Here is a 20987-nt window from a genome sequence, read left to right on the forward strand (position 1 = left end):
AACTTACTTGCAGCAGCATCACAGGCACATAGCATCAGATAAGCAGTATTCACAAGAAAAACAAAAATTAAACATAGATTATACAGAATTTTACAAGAAAGAACACAATTAGAACAAAAAAAAACGAAGTCCATTGTAGTGCAAAGTGGTCGAAGTGGTCATAGTGTTGCAATACTGAGGTGGTGATTAGGGTTGTCCAGGTTGGTTCAAAAACAGAATGGTTGAAGGGAAGTAACTGTTCTTGAACCTGGTGGTGTGGGACTTCAGGCTTCTGTACCTCCTGCCCGATGGTAGCTGCAAAAAGATGGCATGGCCTGGATGGTGGGGATCTTTGATGGTAGATGCTACCTTCTTGAGGCAGTGCCTCATGTAGATACTATCTATGGTGGGAAGAAAATTCTAACTCAAGCTCAACTAATATCTACACATCAGAGAGAATGACAAGAATGTGGAATTCCTTGTCAAATGCAATGATTGCAACAAGCACTGAAGATTCCCTCTGGATAAGGACCAGCAGTTGTCTTCACTCTTTCCCAGTTCTGATGAAGGGTCTCAAACCTGAAATATTAACTGTTTCGCTTTCCACAGATGGTAACTGACCTGTTGGGAGTTTACAGCACTTTCTGTATTTATTTTAGATTTTCAGTTATGCAGTTTTTGTTTGATTTTCATTAATTCAGATTAATTTGTATAAGACAGCACCAATTATGATTTACACACCAGAAAAAAATTGAAGGGTTTAATACTAGGTGGTTGGAAGTCTAAATCCTTTTGACGGTTACAGGGTAAGCTACTCAAATGATGGCAATCCAGTGGGTTGTCTGCACAACCAGTCTGGTTAAGTTTCAATAGAGGAAAATAATTCTAAAGATGAACCATTGATTCTGGTCCTATAATAAACTTATTTAGTATTTATTTAATGTGGCCTTAAATGTTCACTTCAAATTTGTCCAAGTACCTTCCTAACCAGGAAAGTGCTGCAGAATTTTGGAAAGTTTTTTTTAACTTTTCAACTGGCTCTGGTCGATTAAATCCCCAAACACTCAGGTATGAGTATGACTTTAGTCTCCTTGTGTTGAATAGCCTGTTTCTGGACTGTAACTTCTGTATAATGGCCCATACTCTATCTAGCTGGGATCACTGAAGACGAAAGACTGATAGAGTGAGCTTCCACTCTAATCTGACTATCATCCCCATCTTCAGGTAGGGAACAGGGCAGTAAGACATACAAAATGAGAGTGCAGAATGTGCTGACATGTTCACACCTGGAGAATATACTGTTCTTAGAATCTTGATTCAGGTAAGTACAAACCAACATTTGTGCTTGAAGTTTTTCTCCACCAATTATAGAACTTCATGTTGTCCAACACTGAGACCTCATTGTTGCTCATTTGGCACATAGGCTTTTTGAATCCTTGTCAGTCAGATGTGGTGGTGAAGATGGACTGGATATTCTTTTGTGGAATAGAGTCAAGGACACTCATGTCAAGAACAGAATCACGGTTGAGTTCCTTGAAGTATTCCTTCTACCAGGCACTGACTGCCTCTCTTGATAAGCTCACCTCTGTTCTTGGCTTTCAACTGGGTGAGCCTTTGGGCATTTAAGCTGTACATGTCCTTCATAGCAGCTGTTTCTGTTCCTGAGAGTCGCTGAGTTTCCAATCCAGGAACAGCTTGCGTTTGCAGTTAATTAACTCCTGGATCTCCTGGTCATTTTCATCAGACAAGTCCTGGTATTTTCTGATGGAGAAGCCCAGAGTTTCCTTGCAGGTATTACTTGTTTTGTACCAGGGCAGTCCAGAATCTATGAACACAATGATCGGAGTTATCAGGTTGCCTGTGAGACACTGTCAAGGAAAAGTTTCTTTTGTGGGCCCTTGAACATTGATTTTCTTATGGCAATTGATAACACTGACGGTACCATACTGATTTAAGGCATGGTGAGCAGGAGATAGCCAGCTCCAAGAACAAGGCGCTGTGCTCACCTTCTGAAAAGAAGAGAAATATAGTCTTCATGGGGTAGCTTTGCTGTCATGAATGAACTATTGTAATGTCTCAGCAACTCATGCAGTGGGGCAGGTGAACACGTTATGTCCCTTCAGCTTATTCTAACACAGAACCAGCATGCTGTGGTCATCAGTGCATTCACCCCAACTCTGAAGGCTATGGATATGCCAAAGGATTTCTTCTATGCCAAACCTCGGGCAGTATCCAGAGGGAGACAAAGTGAACTTCATAGGTGACTTCAGGTGTCAGAAAAGATACAATCCTCTGGCAAGGCATAATTGGCAAAATACTATCTCCAAAAAAGACCTCCTCATGACAAAGACTTCAAAATTCTCAGTAAATAAAAATCAAAAAGAAAACCACCATCCCATTCCCGCACTGATCTCTCTGTCTGTGGCTTCCTTCACTGTTACAACAAACCTCAGTGCAAACTCAATGGAATACACCTCACCTTCCGTCTGGGCATGTTGCAGCATTTCCAGGTTTAACATTGAACTCTCTAACTTTAGGTAACATTCTCCTTCTTCCTGTCTATACCAGAACCAATTCCACCTGCCGACCTTTGTCCTTTTCCTCTCTGTGTATGGCCTCCTCTGCTGAACATGTCTCAGTATGGCAGAACCACATCAGCCACTAATTACACAACCATAGTATGTTACCCTATCTGTCACATGCATTCACCCTCGTGGAGGAATCCCTTGGTTTCACCCCCCTTTCACTACTACAAAGACAAACTTATTTCTCTGTTTCACGAGTCCCTCATCTGAAACATTAACTGCTTCTCTTTCCACAGATGCTGCTAGACCTACTTAGTTTTTCCAGCATATCCCATTTTCTGCATTTTTTTTCTTATCCCACATATATAAGTCCCACCACCTTACCATTAACAATGCATTACACTGGCCTGGTAACTTAATGGGCTGTTAACTGTCCCCATTAATCCACTTTGATTCATCCTATCACAGACATTCCCTTTGTTCTACACAACCTTCCCCCACCTGCCCTCCTACTGAAAACCTACATGCATCTCTCTCTTTCCCATTTCTGATGAAGGATCAGACCCAAAACACTGACCGTTTCTCTTTCCACAGATGCTGAGTTTTTACAGCAGTTTCTGTTTTTGCTTCAAAATTCTCATCCTCCTTTATAAATATCACCATATTTTTGCTCTATTCTTCCTCAGTAAACTTTGATCTTCAAACTCTGGCCTCTGCTGTCACACTTGCTCCATTATTGGTTATAGAACTTTCAATCAGCTTAAACAATCTATTGCACCCTCCTTTAAGAATACTCCTGCCTTGAGACAACAGTCAAGCTCTGCTCCGTGCAATTAGTAATTTGTAAACTGACATATGGCATGTTTTTCTTCATAGATTGGGGTATAGACCAAAGAGTTGGCAGGTTATGTTGCAGCTTTACAAAACACTGGCTTGGCTGCACTTTAGAGTACTGTGTGCAGTTTTGGTTGCCACACTGAAGGAAGGATGTGATTGCAGTGGAGAGAATGCAGAGGAGATTCACCAGGATGTTGCTTGGATTGAAGGACTTTAGTTATGGGGAGAGATGTATAGGCTGGACTTGTTTTCCCTGGAATGAAGGAGGTTGAGAGGTGACCTGATAGAAGTGTATAACAAATCCATCATCTGACCCACGTTATCTTCTTGCAGCTACCATTGGGCTGGGGTTACAAAAGCCTCAAGTCTCACACCTCCCAGTTCAAGAACTTCCTTCAACCATTTGGTTCTTGAACCAACTGGCACAACCCTAATAACACAGAGAGTGGTTGATGTCTGGAAAATGCTGGAAGGAACATGAAACCAAATGCGAAAGTACTATTACTGGTTATTCTCAATGGAGTCTGTTGTGCAGGCTGCTTTGCTGGTATGTGTGATGCCAGATTCTAAAATAGACACCCCATTCCATGCTCTGTCACAGGAAGAGGTGGAGAGAGGAAAAGGTTCAAGGATATTCTCAACGCCTCCTTGGAAAAAGAGTAACAACCCTCCTGACGTGAAGCCAGTGGAAATGAGCACTGGGGATGACATTGAGAGCATTGAGTCCGTTTGTCAGGAGAACACAGATGCCCAGTGGAAGGAATGCACTACCTCCTCAATGGCCTATCTGTCTGCTCCATCAGGTACCTCCTGCCCCAGCTGTGGCAGATTCTGTTCATCCCACATTGGCACCATCACTCACCTCCGAACCTGCAGAACTGGAGTGGAAGCAAGTCGGCCTTAATCCCAAGGGACTCACAAAAATGAAAACAAACCAGTGCAGAAGTAAAACAAAAAGAACAGAGATTTATTATGAATATGAAGGTAAATGTCTGGGGTTCAAAAGACCTTTAGCATAGGCAGTAACTGAGGAGATTTCCATGCTTTTTCCTTCTGAATCTTCACAGTTGTCAGTCTCATCTGCACTCCAGGCAAAGTAACATTTGATTGACAGCAACTCTGCTACAGACTAAGCACAGCAATTTAACAGCTGTCTCATTCCATCATACAATGATTGGGAAATGGGACTCAGACAGGAGAGGCAAGGCCATTGCTAGGATTACCTAGACTGCATCAACTTACACTGTTAAAAGTTCTTGGTTAAAGTCAGGTGAGGTAACATTAAGTTCAATGGAAATAAAAAGCAGGAGAGATATGAAATCTATTGTGAAGGAGTTACAGAAGCCTGAAGTCCCACATCACCAGATTCAGGAACAGCTACTTTCCTACAACCATCAGGTTCTTGAACCAACCTGCACAGCCTCAATCCTACCTCTGCAACAGAACACTATGGACTATTCTTGCACTATTAGGGACTTGTCTCTGATTGTTGGTTTTTTTTGCACTACTGTCTTGTTTTGCAGTCTTTTCTTCATCTTCCTTGTATAATTTATGTCTAATTTATGCTCTGTGTGTTGTCTGAACTGTGTGCCTGTGATGCTGTTGCAAGCAAGTTTATCATTGTACAGGTACCTCACCATACTTGTGCACATGGCAATAAACTTGACCTGACTTGACAATCAAGAATTCAAATCCAGTTAGCAAATTGTCAACCTAAATTCAATAAGTTTTTTGGATGTGCAGCAAGAAAATGACATGAAGGGAACTGTAAATCAAAAAAACTGCAGCTGCGGGTAATCTGAAATAAAGTCAGAAATTACCAAAAGTCTTAAAGCCACGGTCATCATTTTCAGCAGCCAAGTCACTCTTTGGACCTCACTAGCCGGATTTGAGGGTATGAGGGTGCAGGGAGATCGGCCCTCTGCTCCCGACCCAGGTAGGTGCTGGTGTGCAGGGACCATGGTCAGTGAGCACAGTCTGGACACAAAGGTTCTCTCAATGACTGCCGTAGAGTGAGAAACCAACATAGTAACTCAATCTCAGATGATTAGTTGAGTTTCATAGCTTTTTTTGGAGCAATTTCGAGTTGTTTTTAAAATAACTTTATTTCACAACAAGTAAAAACTAAAATTAAAATGTTGCCCTCACCGCCAGTGATGCACTCCATCCTCAGGTTATGGAGGACCCCAGCGGATGCTGTGTGCTCTGTCTCCAGGGACACTGAGGCATGAGCATAACCCTAGAAGGTGGGCAGACAGTCAGGATGACAGCACCACAATGGCCTGCTGAGAGGAGCTGGTCCAGGTGCAGTCTGACAAAGGTGTCTGGTTCCTCCTCCAGCCCACAGTTCCATCAGTGGTGTCACGTTTGTTGCCATTGGATTCATACCTTGCTGCTGAACTTCACAGCTCCCACTCTGTGAGCTCCACACTAGTCTGATGCTGTCTGAGAATGAGATCATCGAAACAACCTAACCTCAAAACCACATGTTTCTGTGACTCGCCTGGGCCTGAATCAGTGAGAAAGCTGTACCACAGTAAGATAGACATACAGCTGGCCTAAGACAGAGGCCAGGAAACTTAAAGTGTTATATGCCAAAGAAAACACAACAGGAGATTAAGTCATGCTGACCTATGGATTTTGCTCTGCCTGTACATTATGAGCCTACAGAGAAAGTAGCTGAAACAAGACTGAGGTCTTCAATGATATAATTATTGGTATTGGTATTGGTTTATTATTGCCACTTATACCGAGGTACAGTGAAAAACTTATCTTGCATACTGATCGTACAGGTCAATTCATTACACAGTGCAGTTACATTGAGTTAGTACAGAGTGCATTGAGGTAGTACAGGTAAAAACAGTAACAATACAGAGTAAAGTGTCACAGCTACAGAGAAAGTGCAGTGCAGGTAGACAATAAGGTGCAAGGTAGATCCTGAGGTCAGAGTCCATTTCATCGTATAAGGGAACCATTCAATAGTCTTATCACAGTGGGATAGAAGCTGTCCTTAAGTCTGGTGGTATGTGCCCTCAGGCTCCTGTATCTTCTACCTGATGGAAGAGGAGAGAAGAGAGAATGACCCGGGTGAGTGGGGTCTTTGATTATGCTGGCTGCTTTGCCAAGGCAGCGAGAGGTAAAGACAGAGTCCATGGAGGGGAGGCTGGTTTCCGTGACCCGCTGGGCTGTGTCCACAACTCTCTGCAGTTTCTTGCAGTCCTGGGCAGAGCAGTTGCCGTACCAAGCTGTGATGCATCCAGAGAGGATGCTTTCTATGGTGCATCGATAAAAGTTGGTGAGTGTCAAAGGGGACATACCGAATTTCTTTACCTCCTGAGGAAGTAGTGGCGCTGGTGAGCTTTCTTGGCCATGGCATCTATGTGATTTGACCAGGACAGGCTAATGGTGATGTATAAATTAACATTTATACAGAATATAAAAGCTTAAGTACAATTACCTATCTCAGAAAGAATGCCAACACTGGCAAGAGAAGCCATTTTTTAATGTTTTCTCGGACTAACATTGGCTGATATTATTTCAGTTATCACAGCGGGATGGAATACTCTCTGCATCATGGATGTTGATTTCATTGCCACTCCACTGGGCAGATGCTCATGGTAACGTTGTGATCAGTAGTGTTGCATTTCTCCAGCTCTCTCCTCATGCCCATGCTCCATTTCCTTCCTCTCACTGTAGTCTGCCTTGGTTTCAGCTGGCGTTCCTTCGCAGTACTTCCCTGCCTTTCCACCCCACCCTCTTCCTTTACCACCCACTTTAAACCTACCCCTTTGGCCAAGCTTTTATTCTTCCATCTATATAACTCTCTCCTTGGCTCAATGACAATTTTTGTCTGATTGTACTGTGCGAACTTGTATTAAAAGTGCTACACAGTGCAAGTTTATTTTTATTCATTCAAGGAACTTGGGCTTCACAGGCTGAGCCAGCATTTAAAATGTCCATATCTATTGCCCTTGGCAAGGTGGTGTAAGCTGCCTTCTTGAACAGCTGCAGTCCTTGAGGTGTGGGTATACCCACAATGTTGTTAGGGAGGGAGTTCCTGGATCTTGACTCAGCGACGGTGAAGGAATGGTGAAATATTTCCAAGTCGGGATGGTGTGTGGCTTGGAGGGCAACTTCCAGGTGGTGGGTGTACCCATGCTTTTGCTGCCTTTGTCCTTCTAGCTGCTAGTGGTCGTGAGTTTGGAAGGTGCTGTCCAAGGAGTCTTGGTGAGTTGCTGCAGTGCATCCTGCAGATGGTACAGACTGCTGCTATTGTGCTGTTTCAATTCTGTGTTGTTTGAATTTTGCCTCACTGATTAGTGGGACAATAAAAGAGGTTTCATTTTTGCTGTTCATTATTGATAACCACAGTAGAAATGGATGTTATTACTGAGAAGAAATCAGGAAACTGGTTTTATCTGCTTCAGTGTTTGAATCAGTTTGTCTAATAAACAAAGCAATTGAATTTGTTATGCAAGTTTCATTGCAAAATCTGCCTTAGATCATCTATAACAATTAAATCCCCATTTGTTAATTTCCATCATATATTTAAATTATTTTCTGCTTTTTAAAAAACTGAACATAACCAAGGCATTATTGAATTCACCTGCTAAGTTGGACTTTAAGTGAGTATTTATTTTACTCAATAAGTGTTTTGAGAACCATGGTCATTTTTCTGGTTAAGCACCTGTCAGAGGGAAAGACTAATATCTACCCATTATCATCATGGTTTTAAATGGTTTATTGCTCCTTGTTCAATGCATTTTCACAGCTGTTCACTGATAAAGGGCTATTTAATTAGGTGAAGTAGTAAACTCTTTAAAGCCTGACAAATGTTGCTCACTTTCTTCTCAGTAGAATAGCACACCGAGAAAGCTGAGAATCTCAAAGCTCCAGTATCAACCTCAGTTATGAGGCTTATAGAACAACTTTGTAAAGCCATGTTGAAACTGACATGTGTGGCATACCCTTTGATGTGTCACAGGTTCTCACAGTTCTTAGCATGTAGCAGCCAGCTCTTACAGGGTCATAAATCAATAGAAGCAACACTCTTCCAGCTAATATTCATCAACCAGAGAAGAAAATCATCAGGGAAATTAAGCAAAATTGTGGAGTACTACAAGAGAGGGAAAAGTTGGCAACAAGAAATGAGGCTACAGGTTTGTAGGAGAAAAGACAAAGAAAATTGACAGTGGAGGATGAAATCACAGAATTTTTATACAAATACTTTCCTTTCAGCTTTAAGTGAATGCATAACCAAGTGCAGAACTAGTGTGCCAACTTGCAGTAGTTACGTTGAGCAGTACACCTTTCACCATCTGACAGTTGCAGAATGAATTTAGTGTGGGTGATTGCTTTGGGGCTGAACTGCTTGTAGGCAGCGTGGTTGGCTGGCACCGTGCTGTAACAAAGTGGTTCAAAACTCCAAAATTCACTCTTTCAATTCAACCAACTGCACATAGTTTCTCTGATTGATTATTATCTGACAGCAACTTGCCCCAAGCCCAAACCTGTCATAATATGAGGTCTGTTGAAATATTGATATTTAATGTGGAATGACACCGGGAGTTCTTCTGACCAGACTGTGTGGCAATGAACAGTGTTTGACTCAAAGAAAAGTTATAATGCTCTTTAAACAAAGTCCTTCACAATCTTTTCTTCCAGTTAACTTTCAGAGCCCACTAGTCAGTCCTATCTGTGTATTTGTGTATATTGAGGCATGCTTGTATGTTTGTTTATACACACATCATTTTAAAAATGTATGATTACTAACTTAGTACTCTGTTTACATTTGTCTATGCTTGTCTAGCCCCTCCAAACTGTAGAACTGTAGGTCTCCCTCATTCCAGATTTCTCCTATGGCTTACCAAACCCCATGAGGATTCCCCCAGTCTCTCACTGGGAGAGTGACAGAACTTCTGACAAGCTCTGAAGAATTTCACGGATAGTGTGGTCAAAACTCAAACTACTAATCTGTTGTGATCATAGCACGTTAGTGCAAAATTTACACTCAGAGGGTATCAATCAGCCACGAGGTCTCCTCCACCATTAATACATCCAAGAAAAGCTGGATTGAAATTTCTACTCATCCAACCATTGGAGTAGCTGTAACTGATATGTGACATGTTTCTCCAAATAATCTTGAATCTAAATTCCCTAATATTTCCCTTGGTAAAATAATAATTTAAAAAATGACCACTGTGTCTGTAAAGTGCCTTTTAATGTCCTGAATTTATTCCTTTTCAGTTTATGGTCATGTTCCTTAGTTCTACCATCCATAGCAAATTAAAATACCAGATTGATCCAGTACATCCTTCAGCACTATTAAAATGAGCACTTCAATTTTATCTTTTTATTCTTCTCATTTACACAGAACAGAGTTCTAGTTCTATGAGCTTTTTCTCATGTTTTATTCTCTAAACTTTAATCATTCTGAAAGCTGAAAAACTGAAGAGGAGAGCTCAGTCCTCTTAGTTCCTATAGTGAAAGGTCCTGTAAGATCTGCTCGACAATCTAATCCTTTCCTATTTTCTAATAATCCACTCCTAAAACCAACAGAACACTCTGCAAGAGAGTCAGGGCACAACTTTGTTTCCTTGACATTCCTTTTGATAAATGTTACCAAACTGTACTCATTATTATGTCAGACTTTTACCATGTGGTCAGAAAGGAAATGGTCTTATGCATCCCAACTGAGTCATTTCCTTCCCAGGAATGCCTGTTTGAAAATAGACCTAAAATGAGAAATGAAAATCGACGCTGGAATGAAATTGCATCACATTACTGAAGGAAATCTTCTTGAATTTCTCTTGTGAAGATATAACTGTATTCTTCAAGTATGAATTTACAGTGGGTGTCAGATGACTTTTAGGCCATAATTTGCATTGTCATCATGTCCCTATCCAATATCCACACATATGCCTTTCCCAGCTTTGAGAACAGAAACTGCCTGACTTTCCCTTTCCACAGCAAAATGACAATGAGGCATACTGTAGCACTCCCAGCTAGTTAGATTGGCTGAGGTTTGCTAACTCAACTCTGATAAAGCATCAATCCTGATTTATATAATGTAGTTCAGACTGGATATTGTCGATAAACATTGTCAAAGTGAATGAGGGAATTTCTCCCAGTATCTCTTTAATCAGTTGGGATTATATGCATGAAAACAGAAACAAGAGATGGCAAAGTACCCGCAACTAGTTACAGTTATAGAGTCTGGATTCACAGAGAGATATAGCATGGAAACAGCCCATTAAGTCTGCACTGACCATCAATCACCCATTTTATACGAATTGTACATAAATCCCATTTTTTATTACACTTACATTCTCATCAACTCATCACAGATTTTATCACTCACCTACACACAAGGGACAATTTACATGGCCTATTAACTTAACAACCCGCACGACCTGGAATTTGGGAGGAAGCTGGAACACCCAGAAGAAACCCACGTGGTCACAGAGAGAATGTACAAACTCCACACAGACAGCACCAGAGGTCAGGATTGAACACATTACATTGGCCTAGATGGTGGCAGAAAAAGTGGGGACATACATTCATGTGAGTCCTGCCACCAACCAACGAGGTGACACTGTTATGTTATACATCACAGCTAATCAAAAACCACTTGTTTCAGCCTGGATGGGAGGGATCACAATGTGCTGGGTCACTTTCAGTCATGGGGCCAACCATCAACAAGAATGTTTTTGTGACTTGACAGTTATGAAGCCATTCAAAGGAATCCACATGCCTTTTAACTGGAAAGGCTTGCTGACCTTTTAATGCCACCGAAGATAGTAAGAGAAACGGGAAATGCAGTGAAGTAAACTGTGTTTACTTCACTGCATATATTATCAGAATTGATTAAGAAAGCCATCAGTACTAACCTCTGGATGCCTATTTCCTTCCTGCTTGTCCCTGTTCCAGCTTGTTTTACATCTTCTTGCAAGCTGGAACTATATCTGATGTGATAGTAAATCAGGCACGTTTGTTTCTTGCTCCTTACTGAGCTAGTTGAGTCAGCTATTATTCATAAATTCCATCTTTTGGTGGGGTACAATTTTGGGGGATTTCAGACCTGTCCAGGATCTGCCTCTTTTGCATTGCATTTGGTTTTCTCCCTGAACTGGGAACAGCTGTGTAGAAGAACCTTTCCTCTAAAATGTAAATGATGGGAAGATATTACATATCTGTTCTAAGTTATGTCATTTCCCCCTCTCAAGGTACTCTGATAAAGAATGTGCATGTAGAACAGGTATTTGTGCCAAGACCTGATAGAGCTAGGGGAATTTCTGAGGTGAGTCAGACATAAAGCTGATGGACTTATAACAATGTGCCCTGCATTGTGCTAATCAACTAACCTCAAGGCTTCAAATTAGTCAGCAGACTAAAATCTTACAATAACTTTCATTCTCTAAGTCTGTGGGGACAGCAGATTTGATCTGGGCAGATAAATTTAAATATATAAAAAGGCCAACTTCATTTAGACTGATTCTGTGACTTTTTGGGCGACCTGTTTATTTTCTTGAATGGATATTTTTTTTTAATTTCCAAAAATTGCTGTGGTTCCTCAAATCATTTGTAAATGCACATGGATAACAAGAATGGCAACATTTTAAAACATATTTTTTGATTAATGCAATAATAAATAATAATATTTATACATGAAAACATTTTCCTAAAAGCCTAGAGAGTAAATGCATCAGTAGAAGTTTCCAGATTTGATTGTTTTAGCTGAGGACAAGTAGGAGGAGCACAAGTGACCAAGATGCTTCTGGGCTAAAGAGGGGAAATTAGCCAGTCCTTGAAAACTATCCAGTGATACCTCTTGAAAATGTTATGAATGCTCGTAAACCTGAGATGTGCGATGTTGTGTCCCTGTAGTTCAATACTGTCGCCTCATATATTAAGAAACACCAAAGTGCCAATGTACTGGACAGCAGGCATCATATGTGAAAGAGTTCTTGCTTTCAGTGAGAAAAGTAGAAATGTGGATGTAAAATGAATAATATTTGCAAAAGGTCTTTGCTTGTATCAAAAAAAAGCTGTCAGACAGGCCTGGAACTCTTACCACTGTCTTTCTGTGCCTCATTTTCAGTGAATGTCAAAAATCCCACTGTGGATCATTGGTATATATTTCCAATGATGAAATAAATCCTCTTTCTGTCAGGAAACAGACAAGGTTTGTTAAGCTGGCAAATGGCAATTGAAACCCAAACAGCTTTGGAAAGTGTTGCTACATTAAAAATAGCAGAACAGCGCATTGTATAATGTAAACATTCATTCATTAACTACTTTGTCACCCAAGAGCTCAGCTGCACTGATTTCAACACCCTCATGAATGCCTCATTACCCCAGTTTCCTCCTACAGCTGCAGCAATGAACTCATGTCATGGAGAGTGAGTTTCATTGCTGAACTACAACTGACAGACTGGTGGAGGATGAGTCTCTCCTCAAAGATGACATAAGGATATAAAACCAACAGAAGGGCTTTTAGAATTCTTCACCAGAGCTGCCCTCACCCTCCCTGGGCTATAGGAATAGAGGAAGCACAAACTAGCTGCTAATAAAAATTGATAGCTGGAAATAAATCCCTGGCTAACTTCTTGCTACAATCTTAGGAAGATTGTTTGAAGATGAGTAAAGGTTTTGGGGGGGAGATAAGAAACAAGGATTTAAAATTTGCTCTCTGATACAACATCCCCAGTAACAGGGGCCTTCTGCCAATGGAGAAAGAGCTCAACATGGGAGTGGAGGCGCCTCTGGATCTGAGGGAGGCAAGTCAGAGGCAGGCACATGTAATGTACCATTAAGCACGGAGCATGCTGGTGCTTAACATCCACCCATGTGCTCATACTGTGATTCTATACAACAGGAGAGACTTTGCCTTAACCTTGTCAAGGACTTTCAGTCTGCAGTAAGTCTTTAAGACCCAATACGTATAAATAATGGAAAAGTATATTGTATATGAATTTCTACCTCATAGAAATTAAGTGTTTCAGTGCATTAATGGAGACATTACTGCAAACTTCCTATGGGAGTGGAGCTAAGCTTTCAAACTGTTGGAAACCGTTCAACCTATGGTGACTACCCTCTGGAACCATGGGTACCAGAACACAAGTTGCTGAGCTGTAGTATGCAGATGGCACTTGTGTATGCACATACTTGGAGGACCAAAACATGGTCGACTCATTCACTGAAGTATATGAGAGGACGGAGCTTATGTTCAATAGCCTCAAGGCCAAGATCCTCTCCCAATCTGCTCTGCTGTAGCACACTGCCCTCCGGCCATAAAAATGCATGGGCGAGACCCTGGATCTCAGAAGCCATGAGATACAGACAACGATGATGACATTCACTGAAGGAAGAGTATCTGAAGATCAAGATCTCAGACTTCGCTCAAAAAACATGATCTCCCAGATAACAGAGATCTGTGGTCTATATATTTCAGGCCTGGACAACCTAAACTGGGCATCTCAAGGCACTGGAAAAGTTCCACCAACATTCACTGCAAAATCCTCCAAATTCACTGGAGAGATAAGTGAACCAACATTAGTGTCCCAGGCCAATGTTTCCAGCATGGAAACCTTAGTTACTCTCAGTTAACTCTGCAGGGCAAGCCACATCATTCACATGCTCGATTCCGGACTCCTGAAGCAGACACTTTATTCCAAGCTCTCCTGTGGGAGAAAATTACCAGGAGGACAGAGGAAAAGTTTTGAGGATGTGCTCAAAGCTTCCTTGAAGAAGTGCAACATCCCCACTGACACTTGGGAACCTCTGGGCCATGAGTGTTCAAAGTAGAGGAGGATGGTATTGCAAACCATGAGGTCATGCATCAGAAGCACACAGAAGTGCTGTGTAGGAGGTTGAAGGAGCATACCACCTTACAAAATACACATTAGTCACCTCCTGTCCCATTTGTGAAGAGTCTGTAGTTCCCACATCAGTCACATTAGCCACTTCAAAGCCCTCTACACCATTGTCAAAGCAAATGATCCTCGATCTTGAGTTACATCCTAAAAAGGAGGAAAAGAAATCTGTGTGTGGGCATCCTCACCAGTTGTTTCTCTCTTACGAGGAAAGTCTGTATGTGTCAACAGTTACAGCAGTAGCTGCTGACGGTTCTGACTCTCTATCCCTGTTTGGAACCATCCATTGCCTTGGAATTATCAAATATCCAATCCAGGCCAAATTGCAATTTTCTCCTATTAAACATGGCAAATTTAGCTGTGGAAGAAATCAAGGCCAGGCTGGAATAAATCAACCATGTTGCTTCACAAAAATGCTAACATTCTCCTATAGCAAGACTAAACATCTTTTCTAAGGATGCCATATTCATCAACAACTCAACAAGCACGTTATGCAGATGACCTGGTTATTTCGCTCATTGTTGTTTGAGAAATGTTGCTGCCTATAACAATGGCAGCACTTGAAATTCGTCCATGGTTTAAATATCTTGGGGCACGTCTTGGAAAAGCAATAAGATACTTAAAAATTGCAATGTATTTTTCTTTCAGAAAAGGGACATTGAACAATAAAAGGGTCACAAATGAAAAGTTCAAAGTTCCAAAAACTGATTGGAATCAGGGATCTTTCCATAGTGTAAATCCAATTTTTTATATACATATATTTACATGACAACAGTCGTTTCTTCAGCAAAACCAATTTTGGAATGGCATGAGATTCATTTAGTTCATAATCCACTGACCAGTTTCCTCACTGATCAAAACACCCTGGCAAAACTAGGCAAACTGTAGAGATGCAATTGCTTGTTTGGGGTCAATTTTTCAATTTTTATTCAGGCAATTGCCTTGAGTGTGAATGCCAAGAAAAGATAAACTGCAAATATTTGATGCTTGACAATATTTACATTGAAGTTTTAATGACAACAATCTGTTATGTTTATTAACAATTAATTTGCAATTCGTCATTAGCAAATTGCCAGAATATAACTTCATCATTGTAACTATTAATAAGTAAACCCCTATGAATTTGTGCTATGGTACATTACTGAATATTGTCCCTTTCTGCAGGTATGTGAGGTAGATACACTTGGTGCCAATCCATCGTTCTGCACTTCCCTTTTGTGTGTAATTTGCTACTTGTTAGGCTTTCTATTTGGATCGAAGGGTTAGACCTGGATGTGGGAATGTGCCACTGTAGGTGAGTGCATGATCGTTCATATCAGTTTCCCATTGTTTTCAAAAAATATCTCGCCCCTCTATTAAATGTACTTATTTGTTAATATGCTTTTTTTTGCTGTATCTTTCTATCATTCAAATGTACTGACGCACATTGATTATCCAGGTTGAGAGAAATTTTGCGACCAAACTCATCTTCCTCCACATCCTTCACCCACTGTTTTTTTTCCCCTTACTCGCCATGGGCGTTGTGTAAACAGAATTCGGTTGCGAATCCATCTGGTGCGGTTCAGCTTTGAGCTGATCTATGCCCACTTTGTTTGGCCTTGAATGAGTGAGTGATCCAGGAAGGTGGAGCAGTTCCGGGATTTGCCAGTTGCTCGTGCATTTCACTCCGCCACACGCACAAAACAAACACCCAAATCCGGTTTAATAAACATAAACAGCGACTTTCAATGGACTTCAGATCTGCGGAAGAACTTGAGCTAAACGCTGGTGTGACATTGTTTACATAATCTCTGGACATGGTCGTCTCCCCGAGACCTCACAACGGTCTAATTTAACATTGGACCGAGGCACGTCGGCTTTTTATAGCGGCTATCTCTCCTCTTTCTTTCCAGTCCTGATGAAGGGTCTCGACCCGAAACGTCCACTGTTCATTTCCCTCCTTAGATGCTGCTTGACCCGCTGAGTTCCTCCAGCGCTTAACATAGAATGCTTGGCATTCAGATAGAATGTCTTTTTCTTCCTGAGCCCACTTGAAATACGTAGACCTTTAGAGCTATAGACAAGTTCTGATAGACAATGCCGGCGTTGAAAGGATTGGAGGTAAACTCAAGTCACCCAAAATGGTAATGATTAAGAGATGCTATAGCTCGAGTATTATGAGGGTGAAACACTAATTCTCTCCCTTCGTGTGCATTACTCAAACCGCGAAAAAAAGGTTCTAAAAATATTCCCAAAATTATACCTCAGGAAGGTTATGTTGAAAGCACAAGGACAAAATCACTTCGTTTTCCGAGTTTCCCTGACGTGGAATATGTTTACTGTTCCCAAAGAGTTTTTGACTCTGTTGGTCTTTACTTCTCTCTGAAAAGATGTCAGTGGTGCTCCTGAATATTTCCGCATTTCACTAAAGGAGGCTATTGTACCTATCGAGTGGCTCACAGAAAAATCTCATCCCCCCCCCCCATTAATTGTCCCCGTTGTCTGTTCTCCCCACGTTCCCACCATCCACACACACTTGACGTAAGTCACAGGAGGCCAAGTTACCTACCAGCACGCCTGGCCTTGTGGCGGATAACCTAATGTTTGAAACAATGGGAGGAAGTCAAAGCACCCGGAGGAAACCCACGGGGACAACGTGCTAACTCCACACAGACAGCGCTGGAGGTCAAGATTGAACCTGAGTCGCTGGAACTGTGAGGCAGCGGTTCTACCAGCTGCGCCACTGATATAGCATCTGTGGATGCTGCCCGGCCTGCTGAGTTCCTCCAGCATCGCTGTGTTTTCCATCTAGATTTCAGCATCTGCTGTCCTTTATTTCTCTAGCGCCACTGATATATTTGTATGAACATATAAACAAGGGAGAAAAAATCAAGTCTTTGCAAGCTTCAGAGGTCTGCATTGCGGATCTAACGCTAATACTCAAGAGCTTCGATGTATTTTGCATTGTATTCTTCGTGTATTTGCATTATTAGTGACTTGCTGCGTTTCTACTCTTACTACTGACTGAACGAACCAATGGTTTCATCAAGAAGTGATTCCCTTCTTGATGGCGAGTGACCTTATAAGTGAGACAACGGATATTTAATCAGAGTGTAAGTGACAAGAATCCTGGGCGGCTGTACATCGGACCCATAAAAGATGTAGGAAGTCAGGTCAGAATTTGAGGTGCAATGAACGGTCACCCCAAACACCCACTGTCAGCCGGTGAGCGATCCCGCCAGCTTTAAGGTTGTATTTTTCATCAGAGCCTGAACCCTACTTCTTTGTGCTAAGTGGTTGGGTTTATAAGCACTGTTTGGGGGGTAGAATTGGTTTATTATTGTCACATGTACCGAGATAGAGTGAAAACCTTTTAGTGTGCTACCTCGATGTACTTATGTTTGGAATGATCTGTCTGGATGGCATGCAGAACAAAGTTTTTCACTGTATCTCGGTACATGCGACAATAGTAAACCAATTACCAGTGTGGCGATCCTACCTGGCTGAAACGTCAGGGCGGGTTGGGTCCGTCATCATTAATGCACTGGGAACGAAAGGTGGACAACTTTGCAGACCTTGCGTCAATACCCATACATCCTCCCACTGTTCACAAGTGAAGTTAACGGCAAGAATGAGTGGAATGAATGACATGGGATGGGTCGAATGGTCTCCCTCGTCCCCCGATCTAACTTGCAGCCTTGTATCAATACAAGTAAGCGTAGGGCGCAACCTAATACGTGGACAGAGTTTGACTGTAGTTTTAATGCGGGGCACAGAGCAACAGCAGTAATACAGACGTAAAGTCTGGTTACACCGAGGGAGAAGAAGAACCGATTCGCTTTTAAGGATGTTTAGTGGTTCACCAAACTGCGTTCGTTTTCGAGATGTTAACTTCAGTTACATTAGCCTTTCAGCTCTCCATTCTGTGTGGCATTTCAATGCATTTCTGATAATGACTGTAATTAAAATGTGCCAGATTACGTATTTCAATCTGTAAATTTATTAGATTTAGAGGCATCGGGTAGTATAGAAGATATCTTAGTGCTGGGGGTAATGGGGGTCGTGGATTGGGTTGTGACAATGTAAATGTATTGAACAGTTGTGCCCAACCTTTGCGAGTCTGAAATATCGCTTCCCAGACATTTAACTGTATTTAGGAAACGTTTATCTATTTAGAAGTGGTAAGAACAGCACTTTTAATACAGCGACACAGGTCACAAATCCAATAGAAGGGATTATATTTTTTTAGAATTGAGGGAGTGAATCTCGGTTCAAATGCGTGAGACGTGATACTTGCGGATGACAGGAGGGAAACTTTGCGACATATCTGCGATAGACACATTTAAATTGTTACAAAATTTACATGTTTTACTTAACACCACAAATATAAAATACAAAATGTGCCTTTCTAAGAATTTCTAAAATTCACTTGATGTTTAATGACTGTTAAATTCATCTGTGAATTATTTGAATCCCATTCAGACTTGTCGATTTTCTTTGTCCTCTCTGGTTCCAGCATCTATCCGCGCACACTCAGTGAACAATGGACTCTGGGTCGGGAACAATGGTGTTAGCACAAATATACGGTTAAAATTCACTGAAGGTGAGGGAATATCCCAGGGTCTGTCCACACATTGTTTATAAAAGCGACAAAAACCTGTACTTCAAAAAACTCGAATACAAGGATAAAAATGTGAAAAAAATCTAGACAAAAAAGTGTCAGTGAATGTAAAAAAATCTCACTAAACGCCGCGAAGGATGTGAGGGTAAAATGTAGGGCGGACAACATTCTATGCCGCTGGCATTTGGAGCTCGAATCACTCTGGTCTCACCTACAGTGTTAAGGCGACCACTTTGAAACTTTTCTCCACAGATGCCTCTTTCTTTTAGAATTTACTAATTGTCGCCAATTTTCTGAAATGGTTAGCTGCAAAAAGTTTGGAACTCATTACAGCTTCACGCCGTTTTCTGTCTGAATTGCCACCGGGCTCTGCCCCTTTGGTGTATCTGACTCGTACACAGATATGTGCATTTTTCTAGCTTTGCTGCAGGTGTTCCTATGATGTTAGATGGATTAGATCATTTACGTCACATCGTCATGGAAACTTCTTAAATATGTTTGCAACAAGCTGTATTTGTGTTTGCCTCTTCTTCTTAGTGCTTTAATTATTGCTTAAGGGCCGCCTGTAAGAGTTGGGACTGGATCTTGGGAGTTGGATTGAAATTGATGAGCTCGGATCTTTTAGGGGGGGGGGGGGGTTTAGTCTACTTGATCCACCTTCGAACATAAGATTTTCACTTGGTTGCTTCCTTTAGGTCAACAGACACTTGGCGGTAAGAGAGTCCATATGGAGAGCAACACACACGGCAACACACTGGACGGTCTGCACCTTATCCAAAGTGGCTCCACCCCAAAGGAGAAGGCGTCAGCCAACGGTCGCTCTGAGTTGGGCAAGATTTGTCCGGGAGAGAACGGTCTCCTGATGCCGGCCAAGAAGGTCAGGGACTGCGTTGCAGTCGGGGACAACGAATTCCCCTGTGCCGAGCGCCGATTGTCTCGGGGTTACGTGGTGCTCTCGCACAAGGACTCATCGGCAACTGTGGGCAATGTTGGCGCCCAGAGAGCGACCAGTCCGGGCTACCATCAGCAAGCCACGCCGTTCCGAGCCCCAGTCCAGAGGGACAAGTGGGGCAAAAAAATGGATTTCTTGTTGTCAGTTATTGGGTTTGCTGTGGATTTGGGCAATGTCTGGAGATTTCCTTACATTTGCTATCAAAATGGTGGCGGTAAGCTTCTGGTTTATATACTGTGCATCAAGTTACCTGTCCACAAATTTCACGGTTATTCCTGTTAATGTGTCTAAGCAAACGAATTTGACCATGAAACTTCACCTTCAGTAATTAATGAACCGAACAAACGTCTTGGATCAAGAGACATATTAGGCCCATAGAAGTATCCCAACATTCTTGTATCTGATTGGAAATTATAATTCCAGTTCATTTTCAGCCCTGTTCACGCATTTAAGCATGTTTTAAAAAATTCAGAAGATAACACGGGCGCGTCCCTTATGTCTTAAAATGTTGAAAGTAACAATATTGAAAGTAACGTATCTCTTCAGTCCGTTGGATGTAATTGATTGCAAACGGTAAATGTGAGTTTAGAAAACCGTATTATCGTATTTAAGTTTAAAATGATTGTGGTGCATTGCAGAGGTTGAGAATAGGCAGGAATCTCCACTCAGTATAACCACTGCCATATTCCTCACTGATCAGTTCCAGATCCCTGTACCCATTCCTGAACCGGAAGTCTGTGCAGTTCATTTTTTATTCTATGCAGTTCAGTCCTGATGAAGGGTCTCGGCCCGAATTGTCAACTGTTCACTTCCATCCATAGTTGCTGCCTGTGAGTTCCTCTGGCATTTTGTGTGGGCCACTTTTTATGCGTTATTGTATTTTACCGATGCCATACGAACTATTATAACATGTAACTCAGAGATACCAGCCATGAAGCTGCCGGATGCAGAAGCGAGTCCTCGGGAACTACGAAGTCAGCAAGCGTGCATCCGTACATCTGAGTCCATCAGGGATTGAATGAAAGGAAATCGACCTGAACCCTAATTCTGTTTTTTTTTCTCTCCAAATGGTATTTGTCTTTTATTTCAATTTTCAGAATTTTCTTTTTGTTCAATCAATGTCACCCTTAACAAATTCGCAAGGATTGGTGATTTGGAGCTATTACTTGGTTCGCAGTTGTTCTCCCAGTCAATACTTTTACTGGCAGGTGTAAAGAGAA

The 20987-nt window shown here is 41.7% G+C and overlaps 1 protein-coding gene across 1 annotated transcript in view; it reads left to right on the top strand.

Annotated features, from left to right (window-relative positions):
* slc6a4b (solute carrier family 6 member 4b) overlaps nucleotides 1–20987 on the top strand; it is a 54187-nt gene that overhangs the window by 3477 nt on the left and 29723 nt on the right. Inside the window, exon 3 of the mRNA XM_052031805.1 lies at nucleotides 19511–19981. Coding sequence (XP_051887765.1) covers nucleotides 19511–19981 — 471 coding nt within the window. The remainder of the gene's footprint in view (nucleotides 1–19510; nucleotides 19982–20987) is intronic.

This window comes from Pristis pectinata, chromosome 17 (assembly GCF_009764475.1).
Source record: "Pristis pectinata isolate sPriPec2 chromosome 17, sPriPec2.1.pri, whole genome shotgun sequence".
NCBI lineage: Eukaryota > Metazoa > Chordata > Chondrichthyes > Rhinopristiformes > Pristidae > Pristis > Pristis pectinata.